Here is a 22,819-nt window from a genome sequence, read left to right as displayed (position 1 = left end):
GCATGTTGGAAGGACAAACCAAGGTAGAACATACAGGGTTAATAGTAAGGCACTGAGGAGTGCAGTGGAACAGAGGGATCTGGGAATACAGATAGAAAATTCCCTAAAAGTAGTGTCACAGGTAGATAGGGTCGTAAAGAGAGCTTTTGGTACATTGGCCTTTATTAATCAAATTATTAAGAGCTGGAATGTTATGATGAGGTTGTATAAGGCATTGGTGCGGCCGAATCTGGAATATTGTGTTCAGTTTTGGTCACCAAATTACAGGAAGGATATAAATAAGGTTGAAAGAGTGCAGAGAAGGTTTACAAGGATGTTGCCAGGACTTGAGAAACTCAGTTACAGAGAAAGGTTGAATAGGTTAGGACTATTCCCTGGAGCGTAGAAGAACGAGGGGAGATTTGATAGAGGTATATAAAATTATGATGGGTATAGATAGAGTGAATGCAAGCAGGCTTTTTCCACTGAGGCAAGGGGAGAAAAAAACCAGAGGACATGGGTTAAAGGTGAGGGGGGGTAATGTTTAAAGGGAACATTGGTGGGGGCTTCTTCACACAGACAGTGGTGAGAGTATGGAATGAGCTGCCAGACGAGGTGGTAAATATGGGTTCTTTTTTAATATTTAAGAATAAATTGGACAGATACATGGATGGGAGGTGTATGGAGGGATATGGTCCTTGTGCAGGTCAGTGGGACTAGGCAGAAAATGGTTTGGCACATCCAAGAAGGGCCAAAGGGCCTGTTTCTGTGCTGTACTTTCTATGGTAAAGAGTTGTCAAGGTCTGAGTCAGAGTCACGGGCAGAGCTTGTGGTTGGACGACTCAGCCACGTGGTTACCCTGGGAATTATTAGCTGTGCTGGATATGAAGCAAAGTAACCTGAGAATTATGCAAAGGCTAACTTGTTCCCAGTGACTGAATGTAGAAAGTGGAATGTATTAACCACATGGGAGACGTGAATGTAGAATGGTGCACTGTCATGTCGAAGAGAGATACTGTGCGGGTCAGGAGTGTGGGATCTGTAATCTAAATAATCCAGCACATGCATAATTACGTTTAAATCGTGAAGTTGAAATAACATCCTGCTGTGGATGTGGTAGCATAGGATTCACTGGGTTATTTATTTAAAGGTACACTGAGGAATAAGGCCCTTCCCGCCCTTTGAACCGTGCTGCCCAGCAATCTCTGATCCAACCCTAGCCTAAACAGGGACAGGTAACAGTGATGAATTAACCTCCCAACTGGTGCGTCTTTGGATTGTGAGAGGAAACCCGCACGTTCCGCAGGGAAAATTTACTGGCTCCTTATAGGTGACATCAGAATTCCCAAGCTGTAATAGTGTCACGCCAACTGCTACGCCACCGATAGTGGTTAGTAACGTTCTTACTGTCTGCATTAAACCATCGGACACTTTTAAGATTTTTCCTATTTTTCATGGATCATAGTCCTGGTATTGACACAAAGAAATTAATTAAGGATAGTCAAAATACTAGATGCAAGTACCTTAGATAGGGTATCTTCTGTGTAGCCTTCTGCCACGGCACAATCTAGTTTTGTGCAGTTTATTAGAGCATGTTGCCAGTCTTTCTTGTGTGACCCCTTCACCATTGGCTCAAAGGAGTTAGCAAACTGTACTGGTAAGTAGCGAAAGTTGAAGACGGCTAGAATGCAAATGTGGCAAGTTGGCATGTTCTACTAGAAATTCGAGGGGTTATTTTATCAACATTCTTTCTTCTGTCAAAACCTGTTTAGGGAGTGGAGTTTTTTGATGAGAAGTTGAACTGCTTGTGCATGACGTGGCTGGTGGATCGCGGTGAGTATAGCCTTGATGAATCGTTACTTTTGTTGAACGAAAGTCCTTCAAAGTTGTCCATGTCATCTTACTGGTGCTTCCATGATGCTGAGTGAGCCTGCCAGGTGCCTAACCAAAAATCCTTCATCGTGCTTTGTCACATCCTCAAAGGATTGGGTCAGGCTCAAGACACGACATGCCCCTCACAAAGCCATGCTGACTCTCCCGAATCAGACTATGCTTCTTGTAAATCCTGTCTGTAGGAATCTTCTCCTGTAATTTGCCCACTGGTGAAGTAAAACTGACTGGTCTATAATTCCCAGGGTCATCCCTACTCTCTTTCCTGAACAAGGAAATAACATTTGCCAACTTCCAATCATCTGGTACTTCCTCCGGTGAGGACTGGCCAGTGAGGATGCCCAGATCGTCACTAAAGGTGCAGCAATCTCTTCCCTTGCTTCTCGTAGTAACCCTGGGGTATATCACATCTGGCCCCGGGGACTTATCTATCCTAGGGCTTTTCAAAATTCCAGAACATCCTCTTTCTCAATGTCAACATGTTGCAGCATATCACTGCTCTCGCAAGCATCAAGGTCCCTCTCACTGGTGATTACTAAAGAAAAGTATTCATTGCGGATCTCCCCCAAAGTCCACTGACTCCAAACATTTTGCCTCTTTTAGCTCTGGCCGGCCCAGACTCTCACTCTGGCCATCCTCCTGTTCTTCAAGTTTGTTCTTCTGAATCCAACTCGCCAAGTCCTTCTCGTGGCCCCTCCTAGTTCTCCGAAGTCCATTCTTCACTCCCTCCCTGGCCACATTGTAACCCTCTGGAGCCCAGGCTGATCTTTGCATCCTACGCTTCTAGACTAGCTGTTGCACATCTCTTGTCAAGCATGGCTCCTTCACCCTTCTGTTCTTTCCCTGTCTCAGTGGGACAAAACTCTGCAGAGCCTCATCCAAGTGAAGCCCAAAATGACTTCCACATTTCAATTGTGTATTTCTGAGTGTGTTCATCCCAGTTTTTACTCCCAGGTTCCTGCCCAATGTCCAATACCATCATAGTTCAAACACCGGCGCCCCCCTCCCCCCCAGTTATTACTGCTGCAAGCAATCTTGTCGTACTCTTGTACACATGGCAACAAGAAACAGACTTGACTTTGACCGATACATTTATTTATTTAATTATTCGAGAATAGCATGGAACAGGCCCAACAAGACGCACTGCCCAGCAACCGGCCGATTTAACCCTCGCCTCATCACAGGACAGTTTACAATGACCAATCAGACTACTAAGTAATAAATAATGGTAATCTATTCGAAGTATTTTTTAAGTATCTAATGGGGCAACACAGTGGCGTCTGGTTAGCGCAACACTTTGCAATTGGGTTCGATTCCCACTGCCACCTGTGAGGAGTTTATACGTTCTCAGCTTGACTGCGTGGGTTTCCTCCGGGCGCTCCTGTTTCCTCCCAGAGACCTACTGGTTGGTAGGTTAACTGGACATTGTAAATTGTCCTGTAATTAGGCTAGGGTTAATCGGGGGTGGCTCGCAGGGCAAGAAGGGCCTGTTCCACGCTGTATCTCAATAAATAATCAATGATAAATAAGTATATTAAAATGCTACTTTCCAAGTGCATAATTTCCTCCACTGTGTGTAACTTGGTATGGAACAGGTTGACACTTTGAAGAAGGTGGTACGAGCATTTCATTTCGGAACTTTGTATTTTATCAGCAAGGTACATATTTGAAAATCAAGTAGTAGCAGCGATCAGATCATTTCTTGACCTGTCAATGCTGTCTTGCAGTGTACGCCATTCGCGAGGCCGCGACCAACAACTTGACCAAGTTGGTGGAGAAGTTTGGCAAAGACTGGGCAGAATCCACCATTGTGCCGAAAGTACTTGCCATGGCCAGTGACCCCAACTACCATCACAGAATGACCACCCTCTTCTGCATTAACGTGAGTATAGCTTTGACAATGTACTTGCCCATGGCCAGTGACCCCAACTACCTTCACAGAATGACCACCCTGTTCTGCATTAACGTGAATATAGCTTTGACAATGTACTTGCCCATGGCCAGTGACCCTAACTACCATCACAGAATGACCACCCTGTTCTGCATTAACGTGAGTATAGCTTTGACAATGTACTTGCCCATGGCCAGTGACCCCAACTACCTTCACAGAATGACCAACCTGTTCTGCATTAACGTGAGTATAGCTTTGACAATGTACTTGCAATGGCCAGTGACCCCAACTACCATCACAGAATGACCACCCTGTTCTGCATTAACGTGAGTATAGCTTTGAAAATGTACTTGCCCATGGCCAGTGACCCCAACTACCATCACAGAATGACCACCCTGTTCTGCATTAACGTGAGTATAGCTTTGACAATGTACTTGCCCATGGCCAGTGACCCCAACTACCATCACAGAATGACCACCCTGTTCTGCATTAACGTGAGTATAGCTTTGACAATGTACTTGCCCAAGGCCAGTGACCCCAACTACCTTCACAGAATGACCACCCTCTTCTGCATTAACGTGAGTATAGCTTTGACAATGTATTTGCCCATGGCTAGTGACTCCGACTACCATTGCAGAATGACCACTCTGTTCTGCATAACGTGAGTATAACTTTGACAATACTTCCATTACACTTCACAAGCTGCTAAAATATTTCATGAATAAAACGTACAGTTAGAACACACACTAAAGAATAAAGAATTTAACAAAAATAATATGGATTTGTTTGAAATGTTCTTTTAATATATTCTTTGTGAATGTTTAGATTCTGCAAAAAATCAATTAACACTTTGCCAAAGCTGCTCCTTCCAATATTGACATCTGCTTGATACGAGCTTCTGTGCTTGCGTTATTTGCTGAGGTGTAGTGGTGTTTTGTGTTTAATCTTCAAGGTGTCTGGAGTAAAAATTGAGTTGAGGGTGAGACTTTTTATGATTTCATGGAGCAGAGTTCCTAACCGTCCCTGTGGAAATGGACTGATGGTGTTAGCTGAAGGACAACTGATTTAATGACCTGTTGACCCACCAGATGGCTTACAGCTTTCAAGTTTTATTTCACAAGGCTCTGTTTCCGTGCTGTAGTGGACTATGGCTCTGTCTTTTGCTTAGAGATCTGAGTACCTTGAAATGGACATTATACATTATCTGGCTGAGGGAATTGTAAGTTTTTTGACGCAACTAGTTTCAATTTACAAGTGTACTTAAAGGCCCCCACAGTCATTCCAGTTGCGGAATTAACTTCTTTCCCTGGATTTATTTGATGGGCCTGGGCTTTGCTGGAGTTTGGACAAGGTGATGGAGAGATTCAGTTGAAATGCCCAGATAAAATGGATGTTTCTAAAGTGGGTGAGTCTCGGACTGGAGGGCACAGCCTTTGGAACAGAGGGATATCCCTTTAGAACGGAGATGAAGAATTTCTTTAGCCGAAGCGTGGTGAGTCTACAGAATTCATCGCCACAGGCGGCGATGGGAGGCCAAGTAATTGGTGTATTTAAAGTGGAGCTTGATAGGTTCTGGAGGGTGTCGAGAGGTCTGCACGACCTGGCGTTTTTGCGGTATCCTCAAGGATTTGGCAAGCTGGACTCTCAAGAATGCAGGTGCAGCGGCCGCGGCCATTGCTGGGAGTGGACTTCAGGTTGGATGAGAGTGGCCTGAGAGGGGAAAATGAAGTGGTGTTCAGTCGATTTCAACAACGAGCCAGGTTAAAAAGTTTAAAGAGTCGCAGGGGGAAAGACTAACTTCTCTGTGAGGCTTTACACACCTCAGCAGTGAACCGACTGTCACTGTCAGCACTTGTCTCCGCACTGAATTGACTTGCTGGCTGTGCCCTGCGACCATTGACACCCTGGCTCAGATAAAATGCTGAACTGGCTCCTTGGCTGTGGACTGCAACCATTGGGCCCCTGGACTGGTTTCACTTCTCTCAGCACAGAACTGACTCCCTTGCTGTGGCCTGCAGCCATCTACTGATCTGAACTGGCTCCCTGCCTGTGGGCCTAATTTCGGCGACCCTGCGGTTCATGTTCTGTTTCTTACTGGTTTACTATTTTTTTATTCTTGTTTGCCCGATTTGTTCTTTTTGGGCACATTGCGTGTCTGACGGTCTTTGCTGTGTAGGATTCTTTCTTTTTCCATGGATTCTCTTGTGTTTCTTTGTTTTATGGCTGCCTGCAAGAAGACGAATCTCCTGCTTGTATATGGAGTTCATACTTTGGTAGCAATGTACTTTGAAATTTAGACCTCTGGATCAGCAGGAACACCTCAGAAAGATATGCCTGCGCGGGCTGGACCAAAACAGGGCTAACAGCCTGCGGGAGTGCTCGCTGGGATTCAAACTCATAGGGATGGGCCACAGGCCACATTTACAGTTGAGGTGGCAGTGGAGTTAAATATCGAAGGGAAACAAAGCAAGCCCAGTAAGGAGAGCAAACCTCAGTCTGATAAGAAATGCAAGATTATATTTATTTAGGTGTAAGCAACATTACTAGTAAAGCAAATGAGCTCACAGGAGGGTGATATTGTTACTGTCATAGAGAGGGTTGAATGGCTGAACAATTCACTCAGTGAATGGTGTGGTGGGCGTGGCACCGTAATATTGATTTATTGCTGAAATATCGAGGAGGAGGACATTCTGGGACACACCTTACTAATCCACAAGCCTCTACTGGTGAACTTCCGGTAAGATGGCGGTGTGCTGGGGCGCGGCGGGTTCTACAGGGCCAGCCAAACGTGTTACTATCTTTTGTTTATTTCTTTACAATCTCAAGACCCTGCTGGAAGTTAAGCACTTAAAGAGTGCTGCGGCCTACCCCAACGGCGTAGAAACTGAAGAAGCTGGACTTGGGGCAGATCGTTCTGCTCCCTGTGTCAGAGAGTCAGCAATGTGGTTGGCGTGCAGACTGGCAGCGAGCAATTGTCTTAGTCTCTTTTCTTGTGATTGCAAAACCCTGTTGAGCATTGTTAATGTGTAATGCTGCAAGTCTGGTCTTCTGATTTATTGCGGACTACAGGGGCTGGCAGCAGGGGTGACTGACACCCCTGCAGGGTGAGCGGATGTGGCCTCAAGCCTGTTTGCAGCCACCCAGGAGAGAGGCATCAAGAGCTGGCACTGGAGGTGGTGTAGCGCAGCGTTTAAGCTAACATTGGTGCTGTCCCTCTCCCCCAAAGTGTTTGCTTGGCAGAAGGCAGGATGTATGTGTTCGACTACAGACTGCTGCAACATTCATGGACTCAGGGACTTGGACTATATTTGTTGTGTGACTATATTTTACTGCTATATGTGCCACGTGCTGTGTATGACTGTTGGTACTGTGTTTTGTACCTTGACCCTGAAAGAACACTGTTTCGTTTGGATGTATTCATGGGTATTTATGAATAACAATTAAACTTGAACTTGATGTAAACAGCCAAGAACAGCAAAACATTGGAATATTACCTGCAAGCTGCACACCAACCGGACTTGGAAATATATTGCCATTACTTCTGAAACCATCTTTTCACTGGGCGTCTCTGGAAATGCAGCCTTTTAGCCCCTCGCAAACAGCCACTGGACTCCGCGGGGAGAAATTTCAGGCTTCGTACATCTAAGGTGTATGTGACTTTGTCCCGCAAAATCCGTGAGGTTGGGATGTCTCACCTACCCAAACCCCGGTTTGTGTGAATGCTGTGTGATTTACTGCCCCTGGCAATCGCCTGTCAGCAGAAAATAACAGATTGTACACTGCATAGAATTATTCAGGAGTATATTTAAGAATGTTAACTTAAGCAAAGAGTTATTAAAGGAAAGAAAGAGAAAAAAAGCAAAAAGGGCCCATTCTACTTAAAAAGTCACAACTGCACAGTGGAGCTCAAATCTTGAACTTCTCTGTAAATCGCGCGCTGGACCCTCCCTCGGTCTGTGTGAAAGCACACAGCACCTTCCGAAGGTCACTGGAAATCCATCTTGAACAAAGAGGCTTTCCCACGGGATTATTGGTCCTTCCTCCTTGAAGCCATTCATCTGCAGAAAGCACCCTCATCGGCCACCATCTTTCCTCCTGTCTTCTCCCAGCTCCCGCCAAACAAAGACCTCTCTGCCCAGTAATCTCTAGCACCTTCTCCCAATTCTACCATCCTGATTGGATGACACCTCATTCCTGAGCTCAGACCCAAACAGGCTGAAAGCAGAACAGATTGCTCTTACAGAACTGCTAAAATGAAATGCCTACAGCATAGCAGTAAAAATCTGAACCAGGGCATTGACTCTGACTGGGTCAGAATCCTGGATCACCCACCCTAACTGCATTGTGGGTGCACCCACACCTCAAGGGCTGCAGCCCACCACAAAGGAATTAAATACCACTTCAACCTGTGATGCCCACACATTCCTTGGAGGAATATGCAAAAAGAGCTTTAAGTAACAGTGTACAGGTAGTCCCTAGGAGTGGTCACATACGACAGCTCTCCCAGTATTCAGCATGAGGTACAGGAGCAAGGATATCAGAATCAGGTTTAACGTCACCGGCATAATGTCGTGAAATTTGCTGTCTTTGTGGCAGCAGCACAGTGCAAAACATAATAACAGAGAAAACTGTGAATTACAGTAAATATATAAAATAATAGTGCGGAAACAGAAATAAAAAGTAGTGAAGTAGAGCATGGGTTCAGTGTCCATTCAGAAATGGCAGAGGGGAAGAGACTGTTCTGGAATCGCTGAGTGTGTGCTTTCAGGCTTCTGTGCCTCCTTCCTGAGGGTAGCAGTGAGAAGAGGGCATGTCCTGGGTGGTGGGGGTCCTTCACCATGGATGCTGCCTTTTTGAGGCATCGCTCCTCAAAGATGTCCTGGATACGAAGGAGAAAGGCAAAACACAGTTGTGCGAGTTATCAGGTTATAGCAGTACAGAACCGCAACTTCTCTGATATCAGCACGAACGATTTCAAAGGGAATGGCCCAAAGGAGGGGGGATCCAGGAAAACTTCGTGAGAAACAGAGTGAGAGAAGGATGTGGCTGGAAAACTCGAGCAGGGCAAGAAACCGAGTTATTAGGAGTCTTTAGTGGGGTTGGATATGGATATATTTCCAAGGCCTGATGAAATGTATCCTTGGCTGTTATGGGAAGGAAGGGCTGAGCTCCCAAGGTCTCTTTGAGAGTTCAGTGAAACCCTCTCTCATTGCTCCCCCTCCGTGATCTCTGCTTCCCTTCGACGGGAGTCAGTGAAACCTTCTCTCACTCTGTGATATCTGCTCAGCTCTTTACTTCATCCCTCCCCCCTCCTGGTTTCACCCAGCACCTTGTATTTCTTTCTCCACTCACCTTCCACCCCCCCCACAACTTTTAAATCTACTCATCTTTTTTCTCCACTCCTGCCGAAGGGTCTCGGCTGGAAATGTCAACTGTACTCTTTTCCACCGATGCTGCCTGGCCTGCAGAGTTCCTCCAGCATTTTGTGTGTGTTCAAGGATCCTGGTTGTTTAAAATCCTAAATTGTCACAGAACAGGTGCCAGGTAACTGGATCCCAGCAGTACGGTGCCGTTCTTCAACGAAGGCAGCAACTGGTAACGACAGAGCTGTGAATCTAACATCAGTGGTAGAAAGGGTGTTGTAAAAAGTCTCGAGGGACGGGATTCAGCTGCACTTGGGCAGAGCTTCATCAGAAATGGTCAGCGTGCAAGCGGTGATTCTGTCGGCCAGTTTGAGTTTCTTGGAGTTACGGGTGTACTCATGCAGTTGGTGTTGTCTACAGGGACTTCGGTAAATATTTTGACAAAATCCCCAAATGAGCAAGAGACCGAGGGATCCGAAGTAACTTCACAAATTGGGTTCAAAGTTGATTTGCTGATCAGCTTTTGTGATTACCCCGTGGCGTACCACAGGAATCTGTGCTGGAACTCTCCTGTAAATGATTTGGATGTGGCTAGAAGTTTAGAAGATGACATAAAAATGTGAGCTTTGTCTTGCAGTGTTAGTGCTAATGATGGTGCATTGGTTAGTTGGCAAACTAGGCAGAGCAATTGTACCTAGAACATAGAACGTTAAAGCACTGTGTTAAAGTGCTGTGCTGATCTTTTAACCTACTCTGAGATCAATCTAACCGTTCCCTCCTACATAGCCCTCCATTTTTCTATCATCTGTGTGCCTATCTAAGAATTTGTCAAATGCCCCTAATGCATTTGCCTCTACCATCACGCCTGGCGGGGCATTCCACACACCCACCCACTCTGTGTGTGTGAAACAAAAATCTTACCTGTGTACCTTCCTCCAATCATCTCAAAATTATGCCTCTGGTATTGGCCATTTCTGCCTTGGGAAAAAGTCTCTGGCTGTCCACTCTATCCACACTTCTCATCCTCCTTCACTCCAAACAGAAAAAGCCCCAACTCACTCAACTTTTCCTCATAAGACACGCTCTCTAATGCAGGCAGCCTCCTGGCAAGTCTCCCCTGTGTCCCCTCTAGATCTTCTCCATGCTTCCTATGACAAGAAGGAAGAAAAAGAAAATATTTAAAGAAAAACTGGATAGGTATATGGACAGGAAAGGAATGGAGGGTTATGGGCTGAGTGCAGGTCGGTGGGACTAGGTGAGAGTGGAGTTCGGCACGGACTAGAAGGGCCGAGATGGCCTGTTTCCGTGTTGTAATTGTTGTATGGTTCTACAAGTCACTTATAAATCAATAGCATCATAACATTTTAAGTAACATTTGGATATTAAACACACAGCACGTATTTTCCCCGCATGAGCATATAAAATCATTGCAACACACCAATATCGCTGATTCAGTGGGAGCCCTGGGCTTGTTTCCCTGCAACAAGACGGTCCTATCACGGGCTGATGGGAGTCAGCGATACTCGAAGGGGGTTCCTTATGTCCAGTCTTTTCCGCAATTTAGTTTTCGTTGCATTCATTGCAGAGATATGTTGGAAATGGAAGCACCGTTTTCAGTGCTTTCATGGCTATCTCAGGATATTTAGCCTTGACTTTGATCCAGAATGTCGCCAGAGATGTTATGTCAAACATACTTTTCAGCCCGCCGTCATTTGCAAGCTCGGGGAGCTGATCTTATTCCCATGCTGACATGGATGACGTGCGAGTAATGACCTCGCGTGTGTTCAAGCTGAACAGTGGGTGAGAGGGAATGAGGAAAGGTGCAGCGACTCCTATCGCCAAATCATGTCGTTTCCTCGCGGCCCGGTAGCACATGCTTTGTGGCTTGGTACTGGTCCGCAGCACGGTGGTTGGGGACTGCTGCGCTAGGGAAATTCTAAGCAGTTTCTAGAGTAGGTTACCTGGTCGGCACAACATTGTGGGCCGAAGGGCTTGTAATGTGCTGTGAATTTCTATGTTCGGAAACATGTGGTTAAACCTCCCAGCCCTCTCGTGCTTTCCCACTTATTTCTGCCTTCTCTGCTTACCGGACCTGCCTGTTCAGTGAGTTTGACATAGAATTCTGAGTTAACACCTGCTACACTAGTATCCTGTGTCCCAGCCCTGCTGCCTCACCAGCTTAAACCCTCCCAAAGTGCTCGAGCAAAGGTATGGATAAAAGGGACGCACAGAGGCGGTTTCCAATAGCGCAAGAGTCTGGGGCCAGAGGGCACAGCCTCAGAATAGAAGGACGTCCCTTTACAGCAGAAGTGAGGAGGAATTTCTTTAGCCAGAGGGTACTGAATCGGTGGAATTCATTGTCACAGACGGCTTTGGAGGCCAAGTCATTGAGTATATCTAAAGTGGAGGTTGATAGATTCTTGATTTGTTAAGGGCGTGAAAAGATATGGGAGGAGGCAGAAGAATGGGGTTGGGAGGAAAAATAAATCAGCCATGATGGAATGGCAGAGGAGACTCATAGAAACAAAGAAAACCTACAGCACAATACAGGCCCTTCGGCCCACAAAGCTGTGCCGAACATGTCCTTACCTTAGAAATTACTCCGCTTACCTATAGCCCTCTATTTTTCTAAGCTCCATGTATCCATTCAGGTGTCTCTTCAAAGACCCGATCGTTTCCGCCTCCACCGCCGCCTCTGGCAGTCCATCCCACACACTCACCACTCTCTGCATAAAAAAAACTTGCATTGAAACATAGAAAACCACAGCACAATACAGGCCCTTCAGCCCGCAAGGTTGTGCCGAACATGTCCCTACCTTAGAAATTACTCGGCTTACCTGTAGCCACCTATTTTGCTAAGCTCCATGTACCTATCCAAAAGTCTCTTAAAAGACTCTATCATATCTGGCTCCACCACCGATGCCGGTAGCCCATTCCACACACTCACCACTCTCTGAGTAAAAAACTTACCCCTGACATTTCCTCTGTACCTACTCCCCAGCACCTTAAACCTGTGTCCTCTTGTGGCAACCATTTCAGACCTGGGAAAAAGGCTCTGACTATCCACATGATCAATGCCTCTCATCATCTTACACACCTGTATCAGGTAACCTCTCATCCTCCATCGTTCCAAGGAGAAAAGGCCGAGTTCACTCAACCCATTCTCATAAGTCATGCTCCCCAATCCAGGCAACATCCTTGTAAATCTCCTCTGCACCCTGTCTATGGCTTCCACATTCTTCTTGTAGTGAGGCGACCACAGTACTATACGTGGGGTCTGACCAGGGTCCTATATAGCTGCAACATTACCTCTCGGCTTCTAAATTCAGTTCCATGATTGATGAAGGCCAATACACTGTATGCCTTCTTAACCACAGAGTCAACCTGCGCAGCAGCTTTGAGCGTCCTATGGACTCGGACCCCAAGATCCCTCTAATCCTCCACACTGCCAAGAGTTTTACCATTAATACTATATTCTGCCATCATATTTGACCTACCAAAATGAACCACTTCACACTTATCTGGGTTGAATTCCGTCTGCCACTTCTCAGCCCAGTTTTGCATCCTATCAATGTCCCGCTCTAACCTCTGACAGCCCTCTACACTACCCACAACACCTCCAACCTTTGTGTCTCAGCAAACTTACTAAGCCATCCCTCCACTTCCACTTCCTCATCCAGGTCATTTATAAAAATCACGAAGGGTAAGGGTCCCAGAACAGATAACTGAGGCCGACCTCCATGCAGAATATGACCTGCCTACAACCACTCTTTGCCTTCTGTGGGAAGCCAGTTCTGGATCCACAAAACAATGTCCCCTTGGATTCCATGCCTCCTTACTTTCTGAATAAGCCTTGCATGGGGTACCTTATTAAATGCCTTGGTGAAATCCATATACACTACGTCTACTGCTCTTCCTTCATCATTGTGTTTAGTCACATCCTCAAAAAATTAAATCAGGCTTGTAAAGCACGACCTGCCCTTGACAAAGCCATACTGACTATTCCTAATCATGTTATACCTCTCCAAATGTTCATAAATCCTGCCTCTCAGGATCTTCTCCATCAACTTACTGAGGTAGGACTCTTTGGCCTATAACTTCCAGGGCTATCTCTACTCCCTTTCTTGAATAAAGGAACAATATCGGCAACCCTCCAATCCTCTAGAACCTCTCCCATCCCCATTGATGATTCAAAGATCATCACCAGAGGCTCAACAATCTCCTCCCTCGCCTCCCACGGTAGCCTGGGGTACATCTCATCCAGTCCTAGCGATTTATCCAACTTGATGCTTTCGAAAAGCTCCAGCACATCCTCTTTCTTAATATCTACATGCTCAAGCTTTTCAATCTGCTGCAAGTCATCACAACAATCACTAAGATCCTTTTCTATAGTGAATACGGAAGTATTCATTAAGTACCTCTGCTATTTCCTCCGGTTCCATACATACTTTCCCACTGTCACACTTGATAGGTCCTGTTCTTTCACGTCTTACCCTCTTGCTCTTCACATACTTGTAGAATGCCTTGGGGTTTTCCTTAACCCTGCCTGCCAAGGCCTTCTCATGGCCTCTTCTGGCTCTCCTAATTTCCTTCTTAAGCTCCTTCCTATTAGCCTTGTGCTGTGGTAAAGGAGATAGAATTATGATCACTATCTCCAAAATGCTCTCCCACTGAGAGACCTGACACCTGACCAGGTTCATTTCCCAATACCAGATCAAGTACAGCGTCTTCTCTTATAGGCTTATCTACATATTGTGTCAAGAAACCTTCCTGAACACACCTAACAAATTCCACCCCATCTTAAACCCCTTGCTCTTGGGATCCACCAATCGATATTTGGGAAATTAAAGCCTCCCATCATGACAACTCTGTTATTATTACACCTTTCCAGGATCTGTTTCCCTATCTGCTCCTCGATATCCCTGTTACTATTGGGCGGCCTATGAAAAACACCCAGTAAAGTTATTGACCCCTTTCTGTTCCTAACCTCCACCCACAGAGACTCCGTAGACAATCCCTCCATGGCGTCCACCTTTCCTGCAGCTGTGACACTATCTCTGATCAACAGTGCCACGCCCCCACCTCTTTTGCCTCCCTCCCTGTCCTTGTTGAAACATCTAAAACCCAGCAGTTGAAGTAACCATTCCTGTCCCTGAGCCATCCTAGTCTCTAATGGCCACCACATCATGTCTCCAAGTACTGATCCACGCTCTAAGCTCATCCGCTTTGTTCACAACACTCCTTGCGTTAAAATAGACGTATCTCAAACATTCGGTCTGAGAGCATCCTTTCTCTATCACCTGCCTATCCTCCCTCTCGCACTGTCTACAAGCTTTCTCTATTTGTGAGCCAACCCCCTCTTCCCTAGTCTCTTCAGTTCGGTTCCCAGCCCCCAACCATTCTAGTTTAAACTCTCCCTAGCAGCCTTAGCAAACCTCCCTACCAGGATATTGGTCCCCCTCAGATTGAAGTGCAACCCGTCCTTTTTGTACAGGGCACACCTGGCCCAAGAGAGGTCCCAATGATCCAGAAATCTGAATCCCTGCCCCCTGCTCCAATCCCTCAGCCACGCATTTATCCTCCACCTCATTAACCACTGACATCTCCTCTGTACCCACTCCCAAGCACCTTAAAACTATGCCCTCTCGTTCTTGCCATTTCAGCCCTGGGAAAAAGCCTCTGACTATCCACACAATCAATGCCTCTCATTATCTTGTTCACCTCTATCAGGTCATCTCTCATCCTCCGTCGCTGCAAAGAGAAAAGGCCGAGTTCACTCAACCTATTATTATAAAGCATGCTCCACAATCCAGGCAACATCCTTGTAAATCTCCTCTGCACCCTTTCTATGGCTTCCACGTCATTCCTGTAGTGAGGCAACTAGAATTGAGCACAGTACTCCAAGTGGGGTCTGACCAGGGTCCTATATAGCTGTAACATTACCTCTCGGGTCTTAAACTCAATCCCACGATTGATGAAGGCCAATGCACCGTATGCCTCCTTAACCGCAGAGTCAACCGCATAGCAGCTTTGAGTGTCCTATGGACTCTGACCACAAGATTCCTCTGATCCTCCACAGTGCCAAGAGTCTGACCACTAATGCTATATTCTGCCATCATATTTGACTCGATAGCCGAATTCCGCTCTTGCGTCTTATAATCCTGGTTCCCCCTTGGCTCGGGTCACCTTGTCATGGAAGAGATCCCAGTGATGCTGTCTGCTCTGCACCCACACTTTGTACATTTCAGCCGTCCTGCCTTCCTGTTTCTAAACTCGCTCGTACATGGCAGAAGGGGTAGTCCAGCGATTACAATATACCAGCACTTTTTCTTTACAACTTGTCTATTGATCTGTAAATCTCTGTTGCAGGACCTCATCTCTCTCCTTGCGGGTGATCATTGGTGCCAGTGTGGACTATGCCTTTTTATCATGGGGCAAAATACATTCTGAGCGTCGCACAAATCAGATCGATGATCTTTTCTTCAGTCTTGCTTCGTGAAGTTCGGGGCTGTGAATGAACGTTTGCATTTTCTGCTGTTTTTTTTTAGGTGTTGTCTGAAGCCTGTGGCCAAGAAATCACAGCAAAGCACATGCTGCCGACGGTTCTCCAGATGGCAGGCGATCAGGTGGCAAACATTCGCTTCAACGTGGCTAAAACATTGCAGAAAATAGGACCGGTTTTAGATGCCAGGTAAGTATTTGAGTTGGGGCTTATAACCCGGCCTGTGGAGAATGTTTCACCTCCAGTTTGGAATGGAAATTGAGACGCTACTGTGGTGGCATTTAGTGATGGAGTCGCACCGTCTTTTGTACCCACAGGTCCAATCCGGCCAAGACCACCGTCTCCGCCGGTCCCATCGTCCCAGGTTCTCAACCTGGGGTTCATGGACCCCTAGCGTAATGATCCATGGCACCAAAATAGTTGTGCACCCTTGCTCTAAACCTTTCCTGCCCGCGTACCTGTCCTTATTGAAGTTGTTAATGTGCCTGCCTCAACCAGTTCCTCTGGCAGCTCATTCCATGTACTGCATGGGAGAGGGGCATAAACTTAACCCTCGGGCCTCCCCCTCCCCTGTGGTGTTTGCCTCACTTTACTGCTTGACCTTGATCCTTTGGTACCCTTAAACGATCTTCTTCTCTATCCAGAGGTTAAGGCCATAAGACACAGGAGCAGAACCAGGCCGTTCGGCCCATCGATACTGCACGGCCATTGTATCATGGCTGATTTATTATTCCCCTCAACCCCACTCGCCTGCCTTCTCCCCTTTTTTTTAAAGAAAGGACATCCTCACCAAGAACATTTAGTAGCCCGTTTCTACCCTCCAAATTACCTGTTTAAGGTCTCTCCACTGCCTTTGTATTCCAAGGGCCTCATTTTACTACAGCTTTCCCAAGCAATGCGCAATATTCCTTTGGGTTCTGGATATAGTCAGTTGTACTGTATAGAAGCATGACCTCTTGTCCATTGCATCTATACTGACAATCACTCCTTGCTATTGTAAACCCACTCAGCCACACTAACTCCACATCCCTCTGTCTTGCTCACTGAACCTGTAGAACAGGCCCGTTGGCCCACAATGTTGTACCAAACTAATTCTTCCTTTTCAGTCCGGACGAAGGGTCTGGGCCCGAAACGTCACCTGTTTATTCATTTCCATAGGTGCTACCTGACCTGCTGAGGTCCTCCAGCATTTTGTGTGTGTTGCTCTGGGTTTCCAACTCCTGCAGACTTTATAAATAAAGCAGCGCCTAATTGAACCGTGTCCTTTTGCCCGCACGTGGCCGATATCCTCCATTCTCCGCACGTTCATTTGCCTGTCTAACAGTGTCTTAAATACTTCAATGCTCACACAAAACGCTGGAGGAACTCAGCAGATCAGGCAGCGTCCATGGAAATGAATAACCAGTCGCTGTTTCAGACCGTGACCCTTCATTGGATCGTAAACACTTGTTCTTGTTTCATACCTGCATCCACTTCCACCAGACCCGTCGGTGTGTTCCAGGTACTCAAATCCTCAGCACATCTTTGAGCTGTTCTCTTCTGGCTTTTACATCTCAACTGTGAGCCGTCTGCCTTTGCCTCAGAATTTTGTAAACTTCTGTCAACTCGTCCCTCCCTCAGACTCCATCACCCTGGAGAAAGCAACCTCTCCGGTAACATCTGCAGTACCAGCCAGCATGTCTTCTGTACCTTTTTCAGATCCTTTAAAGGGGAGGCCAGAGCTGAATTCAGTACTCCAAATGTGACCTAACCAGAGATTTATCACAGGCAACGTCCTGTAAACATCTTCTGTACCTTCTCCAAAGTATCCACACCCTTTAAAGGGGAGGCCAGAGCTGAATTCAGTACTCCAAATGTGACGTAAGCAGAGATTTATCACAGGCAACGTCCTGTAAACATCTTCTATACCTTCTCCAAAGTCTCCACACCCTTTAAAGAGCTGGCCAGAGCTGAATTCAGTACTCCAAATGTGACCTAACCAGAGGTTTATCACTGGCAACGTCCTGTAAACATCTTCTGTACTTTCTTCAAAGTCTCCACACCCTTTAAAGGGGAGACCAGAGCTGAATTCAGTACTCCAAATGTGACCTAACCAGCGGTTTATCACAGGCAACGTCCTGTAAACATCTTCTGTACCTTCTTCAAAGTTTCCACGCCCTTTAAAGGGGAGACCAGAGCTGAATTCAGTACTCCAAATGTGACCTAACCAGAGGTTTATCAAGTGACTGTCCAGGTTTTTGTTCCGGCCTGCACCACCACCACCTCCTTTGGCAGCTCAGCTACCAACTCCTGCATGAAAAGTTTGCTCCTCCAATCTTCTTTAATACATTTTCCCTCTCTCCTTCAACCACTGATGGATAAATCCTGGTTAGAAGTGAAAACCGCACAGTGAGATTTCAGTTAACGCCACCACCATCTTCATCAGCATGTGACGTGGGCGATCGTGGTCTCTCCATGGCCACGGTTGTTCTTGGCAAATTATCCTGCAGAACTGGTTTGTGCCATTGACGCCTTCTGGGCCGTGTGTGTTTTTACAAGACGAGGTGACCCCCCCCCCCACCCCCCAGCCATTGTCAGTGCTCTTCAGAGATTGTCTGCCCGGCAACAGTGGTCGCACAACCAGGACTTGTGATCTGCACCGGCTGCACACATGACTGTCCACCATCTGCTCCCACGGCATCGCGTGACCCTGATCAGGTGGGGGGGCTTAAGCAGGTGTTGCACCTTGCCCAAGGGTGACCTGCAGGTCTGCGGAGGGAAGGAGCACCCTGCACCTCCTTTGGTAGCAACGTATCTCCACCCCGCCAACCCGTCCGGTGAACGATTTTTGTGAAATTGTGCGTTTGTGATTTGATTGGAATTTGTGTGGAAAGCAATAACAGACGGATTGCATTAAAAGGAAGTTTATGCATTCAGTGCCCCCTCTCTTCAACGGCATAAAAATGCGGCATCCGAATTATTCTCCTTTTGCATCCACTAACCCAAATGAGCTCAGCTGCAGTTTGTGACCGTACTCTTCTAGTTGAGCTCTAACCCGTATCTGGCCAGTAAACGATCAGTTGTGGTAGTGGGAGCCTGCGTGAGAGGCAGAAAGAGGAGATTTTAATCTGGGTAATATCCAGTATCGCTTTAGATTTAAGTGAATGTGCTGCTATCTTGTTTTGAAGGTCACAGGTACTAAAACTTGCTTTTAAATCACAGCACTTTACAGAACGAGTTCAAACCAATATTGGAGAAATTGGGTCAGGACCAAGATATGGACGTAAAGTACTTTGCGCAGGAAGCCATGACTGGTAAGTTGTGGCTTTGGACCCAGCTCGGTACGAGCATAAGCATTCTCCCTTCGAGCAGTTGTGGCCTGCATTGTCCCAGAGTCTGTCACTGGGTCTCTGAAGATGAGCACAAGACAAGATGGGTGTCTGCTGGGTTCCTGCTGTGGGGGCACTGATGGTAGAAAAGGCTCTTTAAGCTAAAGAAGTGTGTTTTGTAATCTGCACGTGTAACGAGTGAGGGTCGGGGAAAAACATGCAGTCCTCAGCACGTTCATTAAAGGGGATAAAACACAAATTATGGATTCAAAACTCTGAACCAGCAAGAGGGTTATTCGAGCTGCTGGAACAATGCTGTGATATTTGGAACTGTTTCCAGTTAAAGGGATTTACTAATTGTTCAGAATTATAAACCTTGTTATAGAGCCAAGCATGAAGTTCTCAGTTGTGTCTCTTACTTGCCTCCCTGTTTCTGTAAGCTGAATATTTTAGGAACCAATCCAGAGTTTTGAGTACAATCCTCAGTAAAGAGTTCTGTGTTTATATTAGGTGATTTTTAGGGTTTAGGAACGGGTGTTAAAATCTAGTGCCAGACATCCCACCCTGCAAAAACTCATTTCAGGGAGGTAGCACCATCAATTTGCAGGAGACTTTCGGGAGAGGTGGGATGTCTGCAATAGAGTAGCCATTAGCAGCTAGCCAGCTAGTTTAAATAATGTTAGTTATGTTAATGAATGAATGACACCTGTTAAACTCACCTCAACACGTCTTTTACAGTCTTAACCCACCATGGGCAAGAGAAACGTCATTGTTGCAATCAGTGCAGCGAGCAACACTGTCATTATTTTGACCCCTGTTAGGCAGGAGTACACCTTAGTGTAGTCTGGGGTGATGTATGTTTTCTATTTTTTTTTGGAACACTCTGCATGGCGGGCTCTCGCTCACACTCTCTCTCTCTCTCTCTCTCTCTCATGGTCGCTCGAGCGCTCTCAAGCACTCTCGCTTGCTTTCTCGCTCGCTCTCTCACTCGTGTGCTCTCGCTTGCTCTCTCTTGCGCTCACGCTCTCTTGCTTTCTCTCGCTCACTCTCAAAAAAATTGATTTCCATCATATTGTATATAATTTGCGGGCATCAGGGAGCCGCTATTCATATCCGGGAGCCTCCCGGAACTTCCGGGAGAGGTGGCATGTCTGTAGTGCTACCCATTCAATAGGTCTTATAGTGACTGAGGCCTCCGTCGGTCGGAGTCGACCATGGATGTTGTGTCCCAGCTGTCCAGATACACAAGCCTGGGCAGTACGATATGGAGAGCAAGCTGTTGCCCCATGTAGCAAGCTCCCCGTCTGCACGCACCCAAAGGAATGGCAGATTGAGTTTGGTACCAGGAGCAGCACAGGAGTTGTCATTCAGCGTAGGACTGCCTTAGGGAATCCAGCTCCGGGTTTACTCCCAAAGCCTTCCCTGTGAGTGGGTACAGCCGCAAGGCAGCAGAGGTTTGAGATCCGAATTTTCCTTCTCCTAGATGAGCTGACGAGTCCCACCTGCCCAAATAGGTCTTGAAGCAACAGGAATTAATAGTTAGCAATTGTATGAATTCACTTGCAATATCTTAGAAATGACATACTCCATCGCTAGAATTCCCACAAGTTGTCGTCATAGCTTACAGATAGATGCGTGTTCTGATTATCTTCAGAAACGTTCCCATTTTGTCTCCTTTTAATATCTAATCAGCATGTTTTCCTTCTTATCTAGTGCTTGCCTTATCGTAGGAAGGAGTGAAGAAACGGCTGTCCAGACTTGTAACGAGATCTGCCGCTGACATCTTTGAAAACCTTCTTCACTCTCTCTTTGTACCGTATAGGGAAAAGGAAAGTTACGTCACATCTGGAGTTTCTCCAGTTGGCGGACGATTTCCCTCCACGCCTCTCTGACGTAGTGGGGAACCGTGTACGAGGCAAGTGACAGCAGTGGTTTGCCATTGCCTTCTGCCGGGTGAGTTTCCAAAGAGATCACCAGCTCGTAACCCAGCATGGATGGAAAGCGTGCAGGGGAGCCGGCTGGATTCAAACTCGGGGTGACGCCACTACAGCATCAGCCGGGTCAGCCTACTGTATGATATGGGGACTACTTTATGTTGTAGTAACACATCGCTGCATACGCTATTAGGCGCACATTGATACGTATGTGTGTGTTCTGCATCATTTTCTACTAGTAAAGAACCATGAAACTTCGCTCCTGTCTCCAGCATTTTTATTAATAGCATTGTTGTGTAGCCAGGCCACATACACAACACTCTTTAAAGAATTACCCCTGGAAATGTAAACGTCTCATACGTAGTGTCACTGGATTTTAGCTGCCTTGTAGATTCTAGTTCTGCAGTCTTTCTGCTGTCTCAATTTAGCTTGAGATATCAAGCTGTCTACTCCCCCTATTTATTTTCATTGACTGTAGTGTACCCAGTGGCATTGTGTATCCGATGGGTTTAACTGTTAACAAGGATGTGAGGTTATTAGCTTTGCTGCTCTGTCGACAGTCACTTGTATCCAGCATGCCTCCTCCTCCTTTCCCAAAACACCTTCGCTTGTATTCCCAGCATCCAGTGGCAAATGCTCGAATTAAAACTGAAGATGTTGTCCAATCTGAAACTGTTCTCGGATGGGGTGGCAGAGGAGGGGCCCAGTGAGGGGCCCACATTGGATGGGCCTTGGCTTGGGGAAGTGGTCCACATTAATGGGTCCTGACCCTGATGTAGGAGAGGGTTTCGCATTTGATGGGGCCTGTTGAAGGGGTGGGTTCCACATTGATGGGTCCAAAGGTGGGGCCTCATGTGTCTGCACTGCATTGTCCCCAGGTTGCTGAATGATATGCTATAAGTTTTGACCTACCTTAATTTCCCTTTTAATCGTTTTTAACATTAAAAGAAAGAGTGCCCGTTAGACAGTTATTGAAATGACTTTCAATGCCGACCTCATTATTCCAGTGACTTGAACAGCAGTGCCAGTGGATGCTGTGATTACCTGATGGTTTGGTTCGGCAGCCATTGCTTCTGTACGTATTAGTTAAAGTAGATTTTTCAATAGCTAAGCTTCTCTTCCCGACCAGAATTACACAATATTGTATCATTCCAGTGGTCTAGTCACATTTGGGATGCCATTTCAATATTGCAAATCACGTAATTTAATGTCTGTTAGTTTTTTGAATGATTTTAGAGATTGTGTTAGGCACGTTTAACCTGTTACCAGTGGACGTCTTTCTCCTAATTTGTTGTTTTGACTGCTTTCCCTAATAAAGTGGATTAAGGTAAACGCTGCTTCGTGTTGCACACCAGAGAGGTGCAGGATTTACCTCCTTGCGACTTTTGCGGAGCAGAAACACGTAAAAAGCATGTCATGTGTTCCGTTTTCAAAGTGGCAGGGTGAAGAGATACTGCATCTCCAGTATGAGATCCACAAACACTAGAGGGATATTTTGCCCACTGCCCGCATACCCTAACCCTCACCCTCACCCTCGCACTGGATGAGATAATGGAGAGGGAGAGAGAAGTACAGGATAAGCCCGATTTAACTAGGAAGGAGAGAACAGCCCTGAAAGAGCTGAAGGAAAATATGGATATTGTTATCAAACCAGCAGATAAAGGGAGCAGCATAGTTATCATGGACAAACAGCAATATCTATTTGAGGCACACAGACAATTAAACAACACCGAACACTACACTAAACTAAAGGAACCCAAATACTGGCAAACACACAGAAATTAGGACCATTCTGCGAGAACTAGAAAGGACTAGATACCTCAGGAAGAAGCAGGTGGAGTACCTGACAGGGATACAGCCACGAGCAAGAAAGTTCTATATCCTCCCCAAAATACACAGGAACCCAGACTCATGGACTGTTCCTGGAGAAATACCACCCGGCAGGCCCATCG

General features: G+C 46.3%; 1 protein-coding gene across 1 annotated transcript in view; it reads left to right on the top strand.

The window, feature by feature from the left end:
- Window positions 1-21,009, top strand: part of LOC140203587 (serine/threonine-protein phosphatase 2A 65 kDa regulatory subunit A beta isoform-like) — a 56,332-nt gene extending 35,323 nt beyond the window's left edge. The window contains exons 12-16 of the mRNA XM_072269634.1: window positions 1,752-1,812; window positions 3,597-3,751; window positions 15,672-15,814; window positions 18,827-18,918; window positions 20,647-21,009. Coding sequence (XP_072125735.1) covers window positions 1,752-1,812; window positions 3,597-3,751; window positions 15,672-15,814; window positions 18,827-18,918; window positions 20,647-20,663 — 468 coding nt within the window. The 3' untranslated portion in view covers window positions 20,664-21,009. The remainder of the gene's footprint in view (window positions 1-1,751; window positions 1,813-3,596; window positions 3,752-15,671; window positions 15,815-18,826; window positions 18,919-20,646) is intronic.
- Window positions 21,010-22,819: the final 1,810 nt, after the last annotated feature.

This window comes from Mobula birostris, chromosome 10, assembly GCF_030028105.1.
Source record: "Mobula birostris isolate sMobBir1 chromosome 10, sMobBir1.hap1, whole genome shotgun sequence".
Classification (NCBI taxonomy): domain Eukaryota; kingdom Metazoa; phylum Chordata; class Chondrichthyes; order Myliobatiformes; family Myliobatidae; genus Mobula; species Mobula birostris.
Note: the sequence above shows the minus strand (reverse complement) of the source record. Positions and strands in the feature narration are given on the sequence as shown.